Raw genomic sequence first — 17,947 nt, 5'->3', positions numbered from 1 at the left:
GTGTTTCACAAGTTTGGACAGCAAAGCACAGTACAGTAGAGCACAGTACAGTAAAGAAAAGTAGAGTGTAGTACAATACAGTAGAGCACAGTAGAGTACAGTATAATGTACTGTATTGTACCCTACTTTACTCTGATGTACTCTACTGTATTGTTCCCTACTAAATTAAACTATACAATACTCTACGGAATACAAATCTTCTGTACTGTATCGTATTGTACCGTACTGTACTCTACTGTACCGAGCTGTGCCATACTCTATTGTGCTGTTCAAACTAATGAAATATAGACTAAGACGTCTATGATTCCTTCAGACTAATCTAGACTGACCAAATGTGTACATGTTTGGGGGCGGAGCTCATTAGAACAGTATGCTTTGCATGTGTTCAATTTTTACATTTACATTTTGGTGATTCAGCAGATGCTGTTAATCAGAGCGACTTACAATCAATGCATTCAATTAGGGTAGATAAACAACAACAGGTCAATTACTGAGACTGTTATTATAGTTGAAGTGGACTGTTGGTTTATTTAGTAGGACTACTTTGAACATTATCACTGACAATTTTAAGCTTTTGTAAAAGCTAACATAAGTGCATGTGACATATGGCAGCAATAATAAATATTCTATATTGCAATCTTTCCTATATTATATGGATTACTTGAGCATGTACAGTATGTGCATTTGAAATTTGGCCATAGAATCAACGACAAAAAAATACGTATAAATTTCATTCAGTACCGAAAAACGCCTGTAATATATTTATTTTCAATCTCCAGAAAAGATGCCACTTCAACGTTCGGATTTTAGACGTTTTTTCAACATAATTTTGCTTACTGGGAATGTAGTCCCGATGACGATAATAAATAGTGCATATTCATGTTTATGCAACCATTCGCATGTTAGCAAAAACGTTTCACAATGATGTTTGTTGGTCCCGACAAACGAGGACAGAAAGCAGATTACCGGGAACGGTGGAGACTGAAAATTAAAAAGTGCTCTGAGTTGCAGTCTATGTGAAGGCTATTGTGCATATTCACAAACCAATATAAGCAAGTTCAGAAATAGCTTACAATGCATGGTAACACAACCAAAGTGGTTTGCTGCTATACACACATCGAAAGATCACACGTCCTCATTTATTATAGTTTTTAACAGACGATCATTTAATACATCAATAGACCAACAGCTTGTGAAGCATCTTTGGTCGTAAAATCCTCATAGGAATATTATGCACAATAATTAGGCTATTATAATATCACTTAAGTCATTTCCTCTAGCTGGGCCTACAGTTTAATTTTACAACATCAGATTGCAGATTCAAAATTGCCCAAATGAAAGACAATAAGAGTGGCAAATAGCAAGAAGAAAAACACACTTACCCAAAATATTATGTTAAATCCAAAAATAAAATATTTTATGCAGCAACTGACTTCATGGCCTTTAAAATGTTTTCCTGACATACTTGATTTTCATACAGTAGGCTTCATAGACTGATAAATATACCGGATCATAGGCTCGCAGGCGGCAGGTTCAGCTCCTCGGCGATCCAATTCTTGGAACTTGCTGGCTGCTCAGTTCATCCAAATAAAATAAACATACTGTAGCCTATCCCTCGACACAGATGTCCCCCTGATAATAAAAGTAGAATAATGCACAATCTAACACTGTAAATAGCAAACAAACGTCAACCTATCCGCTCTGCGTTTACAACTAACGGGACCTCTCGGTTGTCACCGATCAAATCGGATAATCGTTCCCCCACAGTTATGGCTGCGTTTTTAAAGAACTACAGCTACAACCAATCAGATGTTTGACTGTTAAGTAGTGGGTTGTTCTTCCTCTTCCTGCTCTTCCTGCCCGATTTTAGCTCGAACCCCTAGTTACTCTAGTGGTTAATAGTGTTTGGCCAATAACCGAAAGGTTGCTGGTTCGAATCCCTAATCCAGCAAGGTGAAGAAAGAGGTCATTCTGCCCTTAAGCAAGACATTGACCCCTAGGCTGCGATATTTTTTAATGCCTGGTTTAGACTTGACATTTGATAGCCGGAATTTTGTCCACATAAATCTGTGGTTCACTGGCCCTCTGGGAGGAAAGGCTAAATTCCGAATCAAACCCAACCCGCGCCGAGCCCCGAGCCCTACAAGCACCATTATGGATCAGATAGGTACAATATGTAAATTAGCCTATAATATAGTATACAGTTGTAAAAAACTGTTTTGCTGCACTTCCAAACGACAAGTCTTATAACAAAATGCCCGTTTGTGTAATGTATTCAATTGATTCTTTGTTCTAATGCCTGTATTGGATGGACTAAAAGCTCTTGAGTTGTAGCACATGTAGTAAACAGGAGGACATTTTTCAAGTGTATTTTTTATTCACCCACCACACCAGAACATACTAACCCTCGTTCATAGATTTCTCAAAACATAAAATGACCCTAATCCTTTTCTCCCAGGTCTACTAGCCGGTCTTCTAGCAGGCATCCTACTTCAGATTCAATAAGCAATTTCGCCCTCCAGTGGCTAGGATAGGTAAATACTGTATGTGGGAGCTGGTTTCAAGGTTTAGCCTGTGGCTGGCATGTGCAGCTCTCTGCCCTTGCATCTCTAAACTTCTGGATTATGACGTCATCCGTTTCACTCCTATACATCACCGTGAGAGATGACAGCTCCAGTGGAACACAGTTGGAGCTGAAATTGAAGGAAACAAAATATTACAACTACAGTAACGTAGTTGTAGGGTCGCAAAATTCCTGCAACAGAAATCCTGGTTGGAAGACTCCCAGAATCAGGAGAGAATAGGCAGGAAATCAGGGATCCTCCATCCGGGATTTTCTAGAAAACCTGGGAATTTTGGTAAAATTACCAGAATTTTGCAACCCTAATTACAACAATCCTGCAGAATAATATTGTCCTAGTGGATATGAAACTATACAAAGTGGATGTCTATTCTGCTCGACAAAGGCCAAACGCAGTAATTACGCCAACAGTGAAACAGAAAAATTGCTTTAAAGTTTTTTTTGCTAGCCAGCCAATTATGTTGTAAATTACTTCACAATAAGATGATAGCTACATCAGTGCATAAGTGATAATGCACTGATGTATCATCTTATTGTGAAGTCATTTTTATGCACATCAACCATGACCACTGATTTGACCTGAAACAACTATATGGGTCATGCAAAGGCAAAGTGCAACATCTACAATCTAAATGTGTTTATCCAATTTTCTTGTTGTCTTTCAGTTTGACTTTGTATGGTCATTTATTTAATTTATGGGTCATAGGTCATGGTTAATATGCATAAAAATGACTTCCTAATAAGATGATACATCAGTGCATTATCACTTATCGACCTACGACATATTGTATTTGTCTGGACAGCAAATAACTTTAAAGCCATTTTTTTTCAGTTTCACTGTTTACTTATTTACTGCTCTTTGTCTTTGCAAAGCAGAGCGGGAAACTGCAGTCAAAACATGGTGAAACAAAGTAAAAGTGCAGTAACTTCAGTTACTGTTGTTTTCCTTGGGTTTTCCTTAGATTTTGTAGTTACTGCAAATTTCAAGCTCCATTTTCTTTGAAACAGAACATAATGGAACCAGGACACTGTCATGAGACAAAAACAGATACTACAAAGCCTCATTTCAGTCTTTACAACATTTTGACAAAGTGTAGTTACTGCGTTTTGCCTTTGTAGGGCAGTATTGTCAACAAATAGCTACACAAAGGCTACTACAGTATCTGTAGTGAATACTGGATATCGAGTTCTCAACACATACCTATTCACTGATCTCTCCTCAGGTGATATTATCCTTGGTCTAAGTCCTTCTATGGACACTTCTGAATTCCCAATGTGGCAGGTACCTCTGAAATGGGATAACGCTCTGATTATAAACACATCACAGGTTATGTACTGGATGATCACTTCACGACCCAGTCAGCGGGCAAAACGGACTGCAATGACATCATCACTTGGGTAGTGAAGTCATAATTTACAATGAGCTCCAAAAGTATTGGGACATTGACACATTCTGTTTTTATTTTGGCTCCAGTACTTTGGATTTAAAATTATACAATGACTATGAGGTTAAAGTGCAGACTGTCCAATTAATTTGAGGGTATTTTCATCCATATTGGTTGAACCGTTTACAAACTACAGTACTTTTTGTACATAGTCCCCCCATTTTAGGGGACCAAAAGTATTGGGGCAAATTCACGTACGTGTATTAAAGTAGTACAAAGTTAAGTATTGTATTTGTGCTTCTGTCATTTTCTCACTTATCATTATTCACGATTCATTCAGAATTATCTGTAATCATGGTAGCATCCACATGAATGTGTTAAGAAGCATATTCTGTTTTTATTTACAATAAAAGGGACTCCAAAATGACACAATACATTATTTACCATTCATTTCTATTGGGCACAAAATCATCTGAAACACAACCAAAACAAACAGCACTGAGTCCAACAAATTTGTAGAGTCACAGGCTAGTCACAGGTAGTCACTCTGTACCAGGAATAGGGAACCAAATATTTAACCTTTTATTACTTTAATAAACATATAAGTGAATTTGTCCCTATACTTTTGGAGCTCAATGTATGTTTGTGTGATGTTCCCACCTGCAGAAGGTAGCATTGAACCCTGACGGCTGTAGGATCCAGTTTGCCAGATCGCCCTGGTTGAAGTCAACATAGCGGTGATAGAGCCGACACTGTGGGTCAGAGCTGGCATCAAAGCGGTGGCGCTTGTAGCCATTTCGTTTGGCCAGGAAGAGGCTCCTCCTCTCGTGGCTCCTCGTGCGGCAGTGCTGGCGCTGTCTCCGCTCAGGCCGGAACCCATTGGTGGCAGCCGTCGTCTGGGGGTGAAGCGGCCTAGCCCGGTACACCACCAGCAGGGGCTCGCTGAGGGAGCCACCTCCCAGGCAGTAGAGGCTCTGGGTCAGTGCCTCATGAAGCACCAGGCTCCCACTCTCGTCCGTGTAGCGTAGCTGGAAGCCCACCACGTCCAGAGGCATGGAGGAGAACATGAAGGGGGACACGTCGAACACGTCATAGCCAGACGGGGGTAGCTGATCCAGCGTCAGGATCCTCTCCTCGAGGGGAGGGCTCACGCTCAGGCCACTCGCACCCCGGGTCAGGCTGTGCAGGGACACTGTGACACTGAGGGGGTCGGGGTGGAGGGTCTTGCGGAGCAGGACGAGCTCAGCCACGGCCATAGAAGGCTTCAGGTGGGAGACGTTGAACCAGATCCATCCTGCGGGGGCATCCGGTGGGCCTGCTTGGTCCAGGGAACATAAAGAGAGACCATGTTAATCAATCTAGTTGATTGCATCCAAAGTTGGCTCACAGCACAGAACACACAAAATACAGGCATCAATTAATAACATCACATACACAACCTTGAACAACTATGGTATAATAAAGCTGATATTAGCTGCAATTATTAACTGCAAGATAGAATTGTTTTCAGGACTAACAGGAATTTCACTAGCTAATAAGACATTAAACATATTGTTCAAATTCCATATGAGGACCAATCAAAATCAAGAAAATATCTTATTTACGGTATAACGGTTTCAAGTTAGGCTCCTACCCAGAACACTCCGGAAACTCTGCACCAGTGTTCCATCAGAGCTTCCCAAGTCTCGGGCCTCTTGTGTGTCCAGAAGCTGATAGACCTGTCTCATGTAGGGGTGTGGTTTGGCCACATGGGGTGCAGACAGCTTATTGATGTGCAGCATCTCTAGAATGGCTTTGCCCATCTCCTTATTCTCCTCGATGGCACCTTCCAGGTCATCTGTGAGCAATAAGCCCCAGGCACAATTCAACAGGAGAAGGAACAGCATTTTCATGTAAGCACCTCAAACAGGCAGCTCAACAATCAAACCTTGGATTCAACGGTAGGCTAATCCACCTAAAAAGGCAAATTTGAACCTTCGATAAAAAAACAAATCCAACTTCACAAACAGACTTTGGGGATGAGCCGATGTCTTATCGTCCTCTTGTCTGATCAAAGAATGGTGAGAAACGGTCAAGCCTCAATCTCATGCCCCAGAAGGACAGAAAGGACCGAAAGGCGGGTCACTCACTAATTGGGTTGTTAGAACTCCAGGAACCGTCAGAACTTTGTGAAAGCAATTAGGGATCACACAGAGAACCTCTGGAATGTCACACTCCATTTGACAAGCATCATTATGGTGACTGTTTCTGCAATGGGGGCTGAGTACAACATTGTTCCCCCGTTTGGTTTTGGAATTAAAAAAGCACTGCAATTTTCAGTTGCTGCTGCTAAAAGTATGATCAAATATTGGATACGGTATCATTTTATTCTAGAGACTGAATAATTTTAGGCAGCACAATGGGTTGCATAAATTGTCAGATATCCTAACCAGAATATAGTTTTAGTCCACCCTAAAAACTGTGGAAACGTTCCACATAAAAGACAAGGCATTATTGTAAGGGTCAACAAGCACTTTACATGCGATGCCTCAATTGATGTTTTACATGTTTAGACTTTTCCCTCGCTCCACAAAAGATAACAACCATGAGAACAAAACCTGTTTGAAGAAGATGCATGTTTTTTTTTTAATTAAACATTAGAAAATACTTTACAGTTGGACAGGCAGTCAAGGCCCTCATTTGTGCCCTTAAGGAGTCTAACCAAATCACATTTTTAGGAACAGAATACCCAATCAGTCAGTTCATAAGTAACACATTACACTCATTACTCCTTTTACCTTACGTTTGTCATTAAATAAAAGTGTCAATAGAGGGGGCTAATTCACTGGACTCAGCCTGACAGAAGCAGATCATCAAGGTTCACTGAACCTTCATTTCATTCAAAGATGCAGCTGTGCTCCATAGCTGTAGGGATGCTCTAAACTTACAGACAGACAAGCATGTTCTACGTAATGATTCCACCCTTACGACTACCGTAAAAAATGTTTATCTAAACACCCCAAATCTGTGGTAGAAACAGATTTTTTTTGGGGTGGGGGGGTGCCAACTACAACTTCCTAAAGAAGTGAATAAAAAGCTTTAGTACCAGCTTGCTAACAAATCACTAATCTGTTTTATATTAACTGGCTGATGAAGGATTAATTTGGTGCCTCAGTGCTCTGGAGGTGGGTGTTGCCAGGCAGGGCGGAAAGGCTATCAGTTACTACCCTGTGTGTGTGTATGTGCATGCACGTGTGAGTGAGTGCGTGCGTGTGCACTCATCTATGTATATATGTCAGCATCAGGAGTTAAAGCTGGTTCCACTTATGTACATCTTACACAAACTGCACGCCCTCAAGGGACTCAGAGAGCAACAAACAGTTTCTCAGGGACTGAGCTAGTTAATTAACTGTTTTGGCTCATACCCCCTTTAAGATTCGTCTTCTATTTTATTCAGTTCTAAACTTCCGGATACACGTAACAGATTATCTGTTACAGTTTCAAGGAAGAATTTTAGAAAAGTTAGAGCTCATGTTATATGGAATAATACATTCTTAGAAAAAAAGGTTCCAAAATGGTTCTTCGGCTGTCCACACAGGAGAACCATTTTTGGTTCTTTCCCTTTGTGGAAAGGGTTCTACATGGAACCCAAAATAGCTTTACCTGGAACCAAAAAAGGGTTCTTCAAAGAGTTATCCTATGGGGACAGCCAAAGAACCCTTTTAGGTTCTAGATGGCACTTTGTTTTATATATATAAGAGTATATACAGTGGGGCAAAAAAGTATTTAGTCAGCCACCAATTGTGCAAGTTCTCCCACTTAAAAAGATGAGAGAGGCCTGTAATTTTCATCATAGGTACACTTCAACTATGACAGACCAAATGAGAAGAAAGAAATCCAGAAAATCACATTGTAGGATTTTTAATGAATTTATTTGCAAATTATGGTGGAAAATAATATTTGGTCACCTACAAACAAGCAAGATTTCTGGCTCTTACAGACCTGTAACCACTTCTTTATGAGGCTCCTCTGTCCTCCACTCGTTACCTGTATTAATGGCACCTGTTTGAACTTGTTATCAGTATAAAAGACACCTGTCCACAACCTCAAACAGTCACACTCCAAACTCCACTATGGCCAAGACCAAAGAGCTGTCAAAGGACACCAGAAACAAAATTGTAGACCTGCACCAGGCTGGGAAGACTGAATCTGCAATAGGTAAGCAGCTTGGTTTGAAGAAATCAACTGTGGGAGCAATTATTAGGAAATGGAAGACATACAAGACCACTGATAATCTCCCTCGATCTGGGGCTCCACGCAAGATCTCACCCCGTGGGGTCAAAATGATCACAAGAACGGTGAGCAAAAATCCCAGAACCACATGGGGGGACCTAGTGAATGATCTGCAGAGAGATGGGACCAAAGTAACAAAGCCTACCATCAGTAACAGACTACGCCACCAGGGACTCAAATCCTGCAGTGCCAGACGTGTCCCCCTGCTTAAGCCAGTACATGTCCAGAACGTCTGAAGTTTGCTAGAGAGCATTTGGATGATCCAGAAGAAGATTGTGAGAATGTCATATGGTCAGATGAAACCAAAATATAACTTTTTGGTAAAAACTCAACTCGTCATGTTTCGAGGACAAAGAATGCTGAGTTGCATCCAAAGAGCACCATACCTACTGTGAAGCATGGGGGTGGAAACATCATGATTTGGGGCTGTTTTTCTGCAAAGGGACCAGGACGACTGATCCGTGTAAAGGAAATAATGAATGAGGCCATGTTTCGTGAGATTTTGAGTGAAAACCTCCTTCCATCAGCTAGGGCATTGAAGATGAAACGTGGCTGGGTCTTTCAGCATGACAATGATCCCAAACCCGCCACCCGGGCAACGAAGGAGTGGCTTCATAAGACGCATTTCAAGGTCCTGGAGTGGCCTAGCCAGTCTCCAGATCTCAACCCCATAGAAAATCTTTGGAGGGAGTTGAAAGTCCGTGTTGCCCAGCAACAGCCCCAAAACATCACTGCTCTAGAGGAGATCTGCATGGAGGAATGGGCGAAAATACCAGCAATAGTGTGTGAAAACCTTGTGAAGACTTACAGAAAACGTTTGACCTCTGTCATTGCCAACAAAGGGTATATAACAAAGTATTGAGATAAACTTTTGTTATTGACCAAATACTAATTTTCCACCATAATTTGCAAATAAATTCATTAAAAATCCTACAATGTGATTTTCTGGATTTTTTTTCTCATTTTGTCTGTCATAGTTGAAGTGTACCTATGATGAAAATTACAGGCCTCTCTCATCTTTTTAAGTGGGAGAACTTGCACAATTGGTGGCTAACTAAATACTTGTTTGCCCCACTGTAAGAGTCAGGGTTAGACATAGAAAAAGTGCGACTGGGCCTACAGAGTGGCACGGCGGTGTATGGCACTGCATCACAGTGCTTGGGGCGTTACTACAGGCCTGGATTCATTCCTGGGCTGTGCCACAATTTGCACAGTGTCATCCGGGTTAGGGGAGGGTTTGGCCGGTGGGGCTTTACTTGGCTCATTGCGCTCTAGTGACTCCTTGTGGTGGGCTGGGTGCCTGCTGAATGACCCCGGTTGCCAGATGAACGGTGTTTCCTCCTACACATTGATGCGGCTGGCATTAAGGAGCACGGTTAGGCTTGTCATGTTTCGGAGGATGCATGACTCCACCTTCGCCTCGCCGAGCCCGTTGCAGTGATGAGACAAGATTGAAAATTGGGGTAAAAGAAATAGTTTGATTGAATATAGGATGTAAAGCATACTAAATATTTAATATCCTTTGTCAATTATATTTCTATATGGGTTAAATCATGGTGAGGGTCAGAGTGGGGGATATGGTCAACAGTAGATTACACAGTGTTTGGTTAATATCTGACACACAGGTCAAAGGTTATTCCAAACTAGGCTTTGGTGAAATTGGGTGTCACTGTGACGATGTGCATTGATGGATGCTTAGCTTGGAGTGAGGGTTCTGGCTAGAAGGGTTACAGCTTACGTCAAAGTGATTTCAAACTCCCAAGCTAGTTGGGACTAGGGAGAGTGTTCAGAATCCTTCAATTTTGATGAAAGCATTTTATTTTTTCACAAAAATGTAGACGTTAATGACGTAGTTGTACATTTCCTGTGAAAATCATTACAATCACCGCACTTTAGCGCTCACCCTGATATTGGCTTTGGTCACAGGTGTCATTTCAATGTACAGTACCAGTCAAAAGTTCAGACACACCTACTCATTCAAGGGTTTTTCTTTATTTTGACTATTTTCTACATTGTAGAAACCAAAAAAGTATTAAACAAATCAAAATATATTTTATATTTGACATTCTTCAAAGTAGCCACCCTTTGCCTTGATGACAGCTTTGCACACTCTTCGCATTCTCTCAACCAGCTTCATGAGGTAGTCAACTGGAATGCATTTAATTTAACAGGTGTGCCTTGTTAAAAGTTCATTTGTGGATGTTTTTCCCCTTCTTAATGCATTTGAGCCAATCAGTTGTGTTGTGACAAGGTATGGTTGGTATATAGAAGATAGCACTATTTGGTAGAAGACCAAATCCATATTTTGGCAAGAACAACTCAAATAAGCAAAATGAATCGACAGTCCATCATTACTTTAAGACATGAAGGTCATTCAATACGGAACATTTCATGAACTTTGAAAGATTCTTCCAATACCGTCGCAAAAACCATCAAGCACTATGATGCAACTGGCTCTCATGAGAACTGCCACAGGCAAGGACGACCCAGAGTTACCTTTGCTGCAGAGGATAACTTCATTAGAGTAAACTGCACCTCAGATTGCTGCCCAAATAAGTTCAAGTAGCAGACACTTCTCAACATTAACTGTTCAGAGGTGAATCAGGCCTTCATGGTGGCATTGCTGCAAAGAAACCACTACCAAAGGACACCAATAAGAAGAAGAGACTTGCTTGGGCCAAGAAACACGAGCAATGGACATCCGACCGGTGGAAATCTGTCCTTTGGTCTGATGAGTCCAAATTCGAGATTTTTGGTTCAAACCGCCGTGTCTTTCTGAGACACAGAGTAGGTGAACGGATGATATCCGCATGTGTGGTTTCCACCGTAAAGCATGGAGGAGGAGGTGTGATGGTGTGGGGGTGCTTTGCTGGTGATACTGTTGTGATTTAGTTAGAATTCAAGGCACACTTTAACCAGCAAGGCCACCACAGCATTCTACAGCGATACGCCATCCCATCTGGTTTGTGTTTAGTGGGACTATCAATTGCTTTTCAACAGGACAATGACCCAACACACCTCCAGGCTGTGTAAGGGCTATTTGACCAAGGAGAGTGATTGAGTGCTACATCAGATGACCTGGCCTCCACAATCCCCCGACAACCCAATTGAGATGGTTTGGGATGAGTTGGACCGCAGATTGAAGGAAAAGCAGCCAACAAGTGCTCAGCAAATGTGGGAACTCCTTCAAGACTGTTGGAAAAGTATTCCAGGTGAAGCTGGTTGAGGGAATGCCAAGAGTGTGCAAAGCTGTCATCAAGGCAAAGGGTGGCTACTTTGAAGAATCTCAAATATAGAATATATTTGATTTGTTAAACACTTCTTTGGTTTCTACATGATTTCATAGTTTTAATGTGTTCACTATGATTTTACAATGTAGAAAATAGTAAAAAATAAAGAAAAACCCTTGAATGAGTAAGTGTGTCCAAACTTTTGACTGGTACTGTATAGTTTTGATTTACATTTGGTTGAGATGTCAACTAACGTGAATTCAATGTGAAATCAACCAAAGATGTCACCATGTCATCCCTTACAAAGAAATATTGCAGTTTTGAAACTGCATTAACTGCAGTCCCCTGTGGTATTTTGTACTGCAGTTGAACTGCAGTTATACTGCACTTTAACTGCAATATTTTTTCATAAAGGTTTGGATTTAGGCTAAAAGTTGGGCGACAAAAATACCAAATTCCCTTATGTTGATTCAACATCATCACATTTGTTGTTGTTGTTGTTTAGTACGGAGAAAACATTTTGAAACATTTTGAATTGGGGAGCTACAACCTGAACTTGTCCATTAAGAATGCACATTTTTGTATTTGGTTGAAAATCATTTTTGCTATTGTAAGGCCTATTGAACTCACCTGGTCCAAGTCATACATAATTACTGCAGTGCGGAAGAACTGTAGTTGTTTGCTCATCTATTTGTATGGGCGAACAAGACAGTGGTTCAGAAAAAGCTTTCCAAACAGCCCAAGTGTTTTCCCTGCATGGAACACATTCTCAGGCGGCATCTGTGCATAGGTTAGGAGTTGGTTAGCCGACCTGCAAAGCAAGCTTTTAAAAGACGTGTTGTTTCATATTTCCAGATGTTATCACTGTTGTATAATTACAGAAGGTCACAAAAATAAACTTACGGGGGTAGTGAAAGAGGAAATGGGAGCAACACAAACACAGATAAACTAGAAAAACATACTTAGAAGATGTTTTTCCAGCTTGTTTTTTTTGTGTGGTCATAATCAGATCTGAAATATTAGTCCCCCTCAGCCTCACTCCCAGTATATAATGACAAAGTTCTTAGTAGATAAACTACAAAATATGCTCAGAAGATGTTTTTCTTGCCTGTTTATTTGTGTGTGTGTGGCCATAATCAGATGTGAAATATCATTCTCTTTCAGCCCACTCCTAGTATATAATGACAAAGGTCTTGGTCCAAGCACACAGCACTAGGAGCACTTAGAGGAACCCTTTGATCTGAGCTCTCAGTGTTTGTCTTTGGTTCTTTCCGCTCTGTTTAGTCTCTTCCCTTTTTGGTCAGCCTTCTTCTCAACCTCCCCTCCAAGGGGCCCCCCCCCGAACACACGCACACGCACAGGCTTGTTTTCCCTCCCTCCTTCCTCTCTCCTTTTTCTCTCTCTCTTCGTGGGGTGTGGATTGACATTTAGGAGTGAGCAAGGTTCTCTGTCAATTAGACAGTTGCTGTGGGAAGCGGAGAGGAGTGCATGAACAGAGGGAGCTCCTGGTGGGAAAGAGAGGGAGAAGGAGCTATGAACTAATAAGGTAAGGGCATGTCAGTCAGTCTGTCTTGCTGTTGGCTTTACTGCTTGGCAGTCAATTCAGCTTTATTTTTATTTGTCCCCTTAGGGCAATCAGTATGTGGAGGAGTTCCGAAAAGTTGATGAGATGTGAGTTCCCTTAGGGCAATCAGTATGTGGAGGAGTTCCGAAAAGTTGATGAGATGTGAGTTCCCTTAGGGCAATCAGTATGTGGAGGAGTTCCGAAAAGTTGATGAGATGTGAGTTTTACTAAAAGACAAAGCTGTGATCTGTAGTGGTCTGGCTTGTCATTTAACGTTTTTATAGTGGGAAGCATTTCAGGAAAAGAAAGGGAAGGGCGAGTTGTATAAAACAAACAAGGTTGGTCCACTGGATTTGTTATCAATCTCTGATCAGTTATGTAAAGGAAGAATGGTCTGTATGATGGTACTTCAAGCAACCAGGAGATCAGGAATGAGCCCCCCCCTCCCCCCACCCACCCCCACCCCCACCCACCCCCGCACACACACTTCTAAAAAGCACACTCAAACCTTTCTAAAAAGAATGTGTCGTTTTCATGAGAAAGCTGCCTCTTAAAGCAACAACAAATATCACAATAAAGTGGTTGTGCAAACCTATAGTCAGTACATGAGTCTAGGCTAGGGCATTAGTTGTTGGACTCTAGTCTTTCATGCGGTTCTCTTACTGCATGGTCTTCTTCAGACATGTTATTGTGTGCCCTAGTTAAGACAGAGAGGCGGCTGTGAGTCTTCAGCAGTAGTACACTGTAGGACCTTCACATTCTTCACAATAGAGTGAGCTTGAAATTTAACTGTTAAGTTTGTTTTGCGTGTCACTTTTCCAGGAGTTTGTCACGGACCACTTACGCGAGTCACCTTGACTGAGCTCAGTAGTTATACTGCAAATGTTCAAAGACACTCAAAAGATGTCCTGAAGCATTTTAATGAAATGTGTTGGCAGTTTTGTTTCCGTTCTGTTTTTGAAGTCAAATATATGAAGACACATCACTCCTACATTTCCTCCCTTTGTATCAATCTCATGGACTGTGACTTAGTAAACTCCTCTCTCTTGTCATAAGAAGTCTGTAACACATCACAACTTGGCTGATGGACGAATATGCTGGCTGGCTGCCAAATACAGGACTCCTTCTTTTCTCACTCTCTCTCTCTCTCTCTCTCTCTCTCTCTCTCTCTCTCTCTCTCTCTCTCTCATGCTCTCTCTCTCTCTCTCTCCTCTTTCTTTGGAAATTGCTGGCTGCTCAGGAGCCTGTCATTACAGAGATGAGACGCAGTGCAGTGGCGCTTGGCTGTTGAGCGGAGGCAGCTGATCACCAGGCATTCCCAGCTGTGGAGAAAACCCGCTTGTCAAAGGGTAGCGCTACATTCCCATCTCTGCAAGACCCAAATTATACACTCGGTTGAACACTGAGAACTGTCCACGGAAGTGATAGTTTGTGTCAACTTGTCTTTGAAGAGGTACAGTGGTGATGACTTTGATCTTGGCAAGATGGATTCTCCGGAGTTCGGACACTTGATTCTAAAGATTTAGTAAATACAGCTTGGTCTTATACTAAACCAGTAAGGAATCTATTTGATAGTATGATTCCGTTTGACATCACGAGATCCCTCTAGATTGAAATAAACATCCTGTATCTACAGACATTCCACCACGTTTGCCTCACATCCCATATCATGCAGCCCCTCTCCTCAATACGAATCCTGATTTTACAGTCAGGCCTGGTATGCTGTCCTGTGTCCTCCCAATCTGACCCCCCACCAATCAGGTACCGGAACTGTGTTGCGTCAGTGAGCATTCAGGAGGGCACAGGCCTCCCACCTAGCATGCTCTGGGATATGTCAGTCGTAGGATCACATGACCAGTCCAGTATCACATGACACAATTCAACTCACACAATCATGTAAACACAGACACATGCACGCACACAAGCACAAATACGAGTAAAACAGTCTCCTCCCCAATGTACAAATAAAAAAGCATGCGACAATTCTCATCATGCCTGGCCTTACAGACCTCATTTCACAAATCAATGTCCATTCCCAGGTCTAATGACTTCTAACTGGCCTGGTTGGGAATAACCGTGTCCCATATCCAGCCTCCTGCAAAACATTACTGGATAAAATCACAGTTTATTCCAGAATGAATACCAGTTTCATTGATGAAAGCAGACACACATGAACCGATGCCAGGTCGTACTTCAGTTTCAGTTGGAAAAAAAGTCCATCTAATTTTGAGACCTTACGTTGGACTGACACAGAGCAGATGTCTGGGCTGTGCTATGACGGGCATAGAGAGCTGTGAGCTTGAGGTGATGACAGAGGGATTGCATCACACTCCTGGGGGACAGCAAAGTTCAACTCTCGGGGCCCAGGTTCCAGGGCCATCCTGGAGCTGATGCTTTGCAGCCCCACACCTGTATGTCTTAAACAGACCCCTGGACATGTGTTTTCATTCTGGTTGGTATAGGATAACATTTTTATCCAAGACACTGGCTATTCTTCTGTCCCAACAATGAAACGGTTTCACTTTCTTCAACCGTAATTGACTGACTTTTATTAGGCCTCCGTTACCTCACCGTTGTGCGACTGCTTTTGAGATAACTTCCCACTGTAAAAACACACCCGATTCCAACTGAACTGCAAGTGAAGCTTCCACCATAGCTGTCAAGCTCCTTCCTCAAACTATACTCACAAACAAAGAACAGGAGAGGGGGGGGGGGGGGCTGCATGCTTCAGTTGGTTAAGAGGGTCACAGACCCAGTTGGAGTTTTACTGCAGTTAGAAGTTTGACAAATGAATTTCTGTGTGACTGATGTCAACAAGAAGCCATTCCACCCCATTATTATGTGTTTTTCTTAGCCCACACAGGCTCCTTTCAACACTGGTGCACTGAACATGCTCCACACCTCCCTGTGAATGCCTCCAACCGAGGTTAACCTTATAATCAGAGTCAGGGTTGGTTAAAAACGTGTCGCGTCTTGCTCTCAGTACAATGCCAGTGGTTTACGCTGCTGGTAAGATCATGTTCAAGGAGTTTTGAGGGGTAAACAGTGTCAGAAATTTGTGAGAAGCTTACTTCAGATTGGTGTCTCTTAGGTTTTTTTGTAAAGCCTCAATCCACTGGGCGCAGACGTCAGTTCAACGTCTAGTTTCGATTTAGGTTGTGTTGAGTTGTGAATTCAACATGAAATCAAGCAAAAATGTCACCCCGTTATTGGATTTAGGTTCAAAGTTGGGTGGAAAAAAAGACGAAATCCTCTTACATTGATGACTTTTTGTAAATCCAATCAGTTTTCCACGTTGAGTCAATATCATCACATAGATCTTTTTAGTTGAAATGACGTGGAAACAACATTGATTCAACCAGTTTTTGCCCAGTGGGTGAAAGCACTTGAACACACAATACTATATTTATCCCTTTATTATCCACGGAATCCTTTTGAGTTGGTCTGTTGTTTAGGAAATACCATTGGCATTGTTGGTCTGTTTGGTTTGGTGTCACATATATTTGGGTTCACTGGACGGACTTACAGTAGTAAAAGTCAGGTGAATAAGCTCTTCTTTGGCTTTAACCTACAGAAGTATCAGTGAGCGCTGCTTCACTGACCCAGTGAGCAGAGACAAGCTAGCGAAGTGAGCAAGATTGTCTTAACTGCACATTCCAGCTGGTGATTTGTGTGTTAATATGTAAGTGAGGGGGATGCCAGGTCTCGACATAAAGATGTTGGCTATGTGAATGTTGAGAGAAGACCAAATTCCAGAGTAAAGAGCGTAGATCAAACTATCTCAGAGAGATAGCAGCTAATCCACCACTGTCTCTCTCCCATCAGCATTTAAACACACAAGCACTATTCTCAGCACATAACAGGTGATGTTTCATACCATTATCAGTGCAGTGAAAATAAGTCCTCCCTGATCTCACATTGCTCTGATTCTCAGAGCTTTACCAGGGGTGTGTTCATTAGGTCACACAACGGAAAACATTTTAAAATGTTTCTAAACATTTTGCAATGGAAAATGGAAATTAGCATAGTAGTTCCTCCCCGTTTGGCGCTTTTCTTCCGTTTAGTGCCGAATGAACAAAACCCAGGCCCAAGGAGTGATGTTTACCCTGCCGGGAGCCTCTCTTTGTGGAGATGCAGGATATAGGGGCCGGGGCAGATGGTTGGAGTGGGCGGTTAGTGATGGGAAAGGTCCCTGGTGTTAAGCTGTGCCTTTAATTTGGCCCTTTCCCTCTTACAAATAGAGCCTAATCCTTTCCCTGTTAGGATTCTCCTTGGACAACCGGGTTGTATTCATTAGGCACCAACTTTAAGAAAATGGTGTAAAAACAGTGATGGGTTGTCCAATAAGAAGCGCTCATTTCCGTTTTACATTACAAAATGTTTTTCAATGTTTTCTGTTGCATGCCCTAATGAATACCACCCAGTATTGGAGAGGCTCCCCTTACAGGACACAGGAAATCTGAGGATTCTGACTTCTTGGTCCGACCATTTCGAGTTGAGGCACTTTTTTTACGAAGCAAACTGGGTCTTTTAATTGCTAATAGATTGAGCTCTGACCAAAGCCAATGCACGCTGGGAAAGTGCACGCCTCCAGGAAACGGAGTTTCTCACAGTTTCAAAGACGCTACCCTAAAAAATGATGTATAGTTCCTTAGCCTTGGTGCCAGCTTGAAAAATTTGTTTGGGTCCCAAATCTGTTTGTGCTATAGTATCTTGCCAACTCCTACTGCACAAACATATCTGGGACCAGACCAAGACAGATCCATCCCCATCAGCACAGTAAATAGCCCTTTGAATTGGCCCTGGCACTAATTATTTTTAGCTCTGGCACCAAGACGGCTGCAGACTGGAGGGCAAGCCGTGGCTGGGTTGGGTTGGGCTGGGAGGTGCACCAGTGTGCTGTAGCCCCAGGCAG

At 42.1% G+C, this 17,947-nt stretch overlaps 3 protein-coding genes across 7 annotated transcripts in view; 1 reads left to right on the top strand and 2 right to left on the bottom strand.

Moving 5' to 3' along the window:
• tspan5a (tetraspanin 5a) overlaps nucleotides 1-1,766 on the bottom strand; it is a 29,930-nt gene extending 28,164 nt beyond the window's left edge. For both annotated transcript variants that reach the window (XM_064931695.1, XM_064931696.1), the window contains exon 1: nucleotides 1,383-1,766. In XM_064931695.1, coding sequence (XP_064787767.1) covers nucleotides 1,383-1,463 — 81 coding nt within the window. In that variant the 5' untranslated portion in view covers nucleotides 1,464-1,766. The remainder of the gene's footprint in view (nucleotides 1-1,382) is intronic.
• Nucleotides 1,767-2,518: 752 nt separating this feature from the next.
• Nucleotides 2,519-5,852, bottom strand: LOC135510087 (uncharacterized). The gene is made up of 3 exons (XM_064930880.1): nucleotides 5,600-5,852; nucleotides 4,627-5,284; nucleotides 2,519-2,693 (listed from the first exon to the last, which is right to left on the bottom strand). The coding sequence occupies exons 1-3, from the start codon at nucleotides 5,850-5,852 to the stop codon at nucleotides 2,561-2,563; spliced, it is 1,044 nt and encodes a 347-aa protein (XP_064786952.1). The 3' UTR covers nucleotides 2,519-2,560.
• A 7,034-nt stretch (nucleotides 5,853-12,886) lies between these two features.
• The window catches only part of frem1a (Fras1 related extracellular matrix 1a), a 31,546-nt gene continuing 26,485 nt past the window's right edge, over nucleotides 12,887-17,947 (top strand). For 3 of the 4 annotated variants that reach the window (XR_010451141.1, XM_064931691.1, XM_064931694.1), the window contains exon 1: nucleotides 12,887-13,014. The gene's annotated coding sequence lies outside the window, so the exon portion shown is untranslated. Of the gene's footprint in view, nucleotides 13,015-14,272; nucleotides 14,382-17,947 lie in introns of all 4 variants that reach the window. The other variant, XM_064931693.1, reaches the window with a different exon arrangement.

Source organism: Oncorhynchus masou, chromosome 23 (assembly GCF_036934945.1).
Source record: "Oncorhynchus masou masou isolate Uvic2021 chromosome 23, UVic_Omas_1.1, whole genome shotgun sequence".
NCBI classification, from domain to species: domain Eukaryota; kingdom Metazoa; phylum Chordata; class Actinopteri; order Salmoniformes; family Salmonidae; genus Oncorhynchus; species Oncorhynchus masou.
This window is presented reverse-complemented; position numbering and strand designations above follow the sequence as displayed.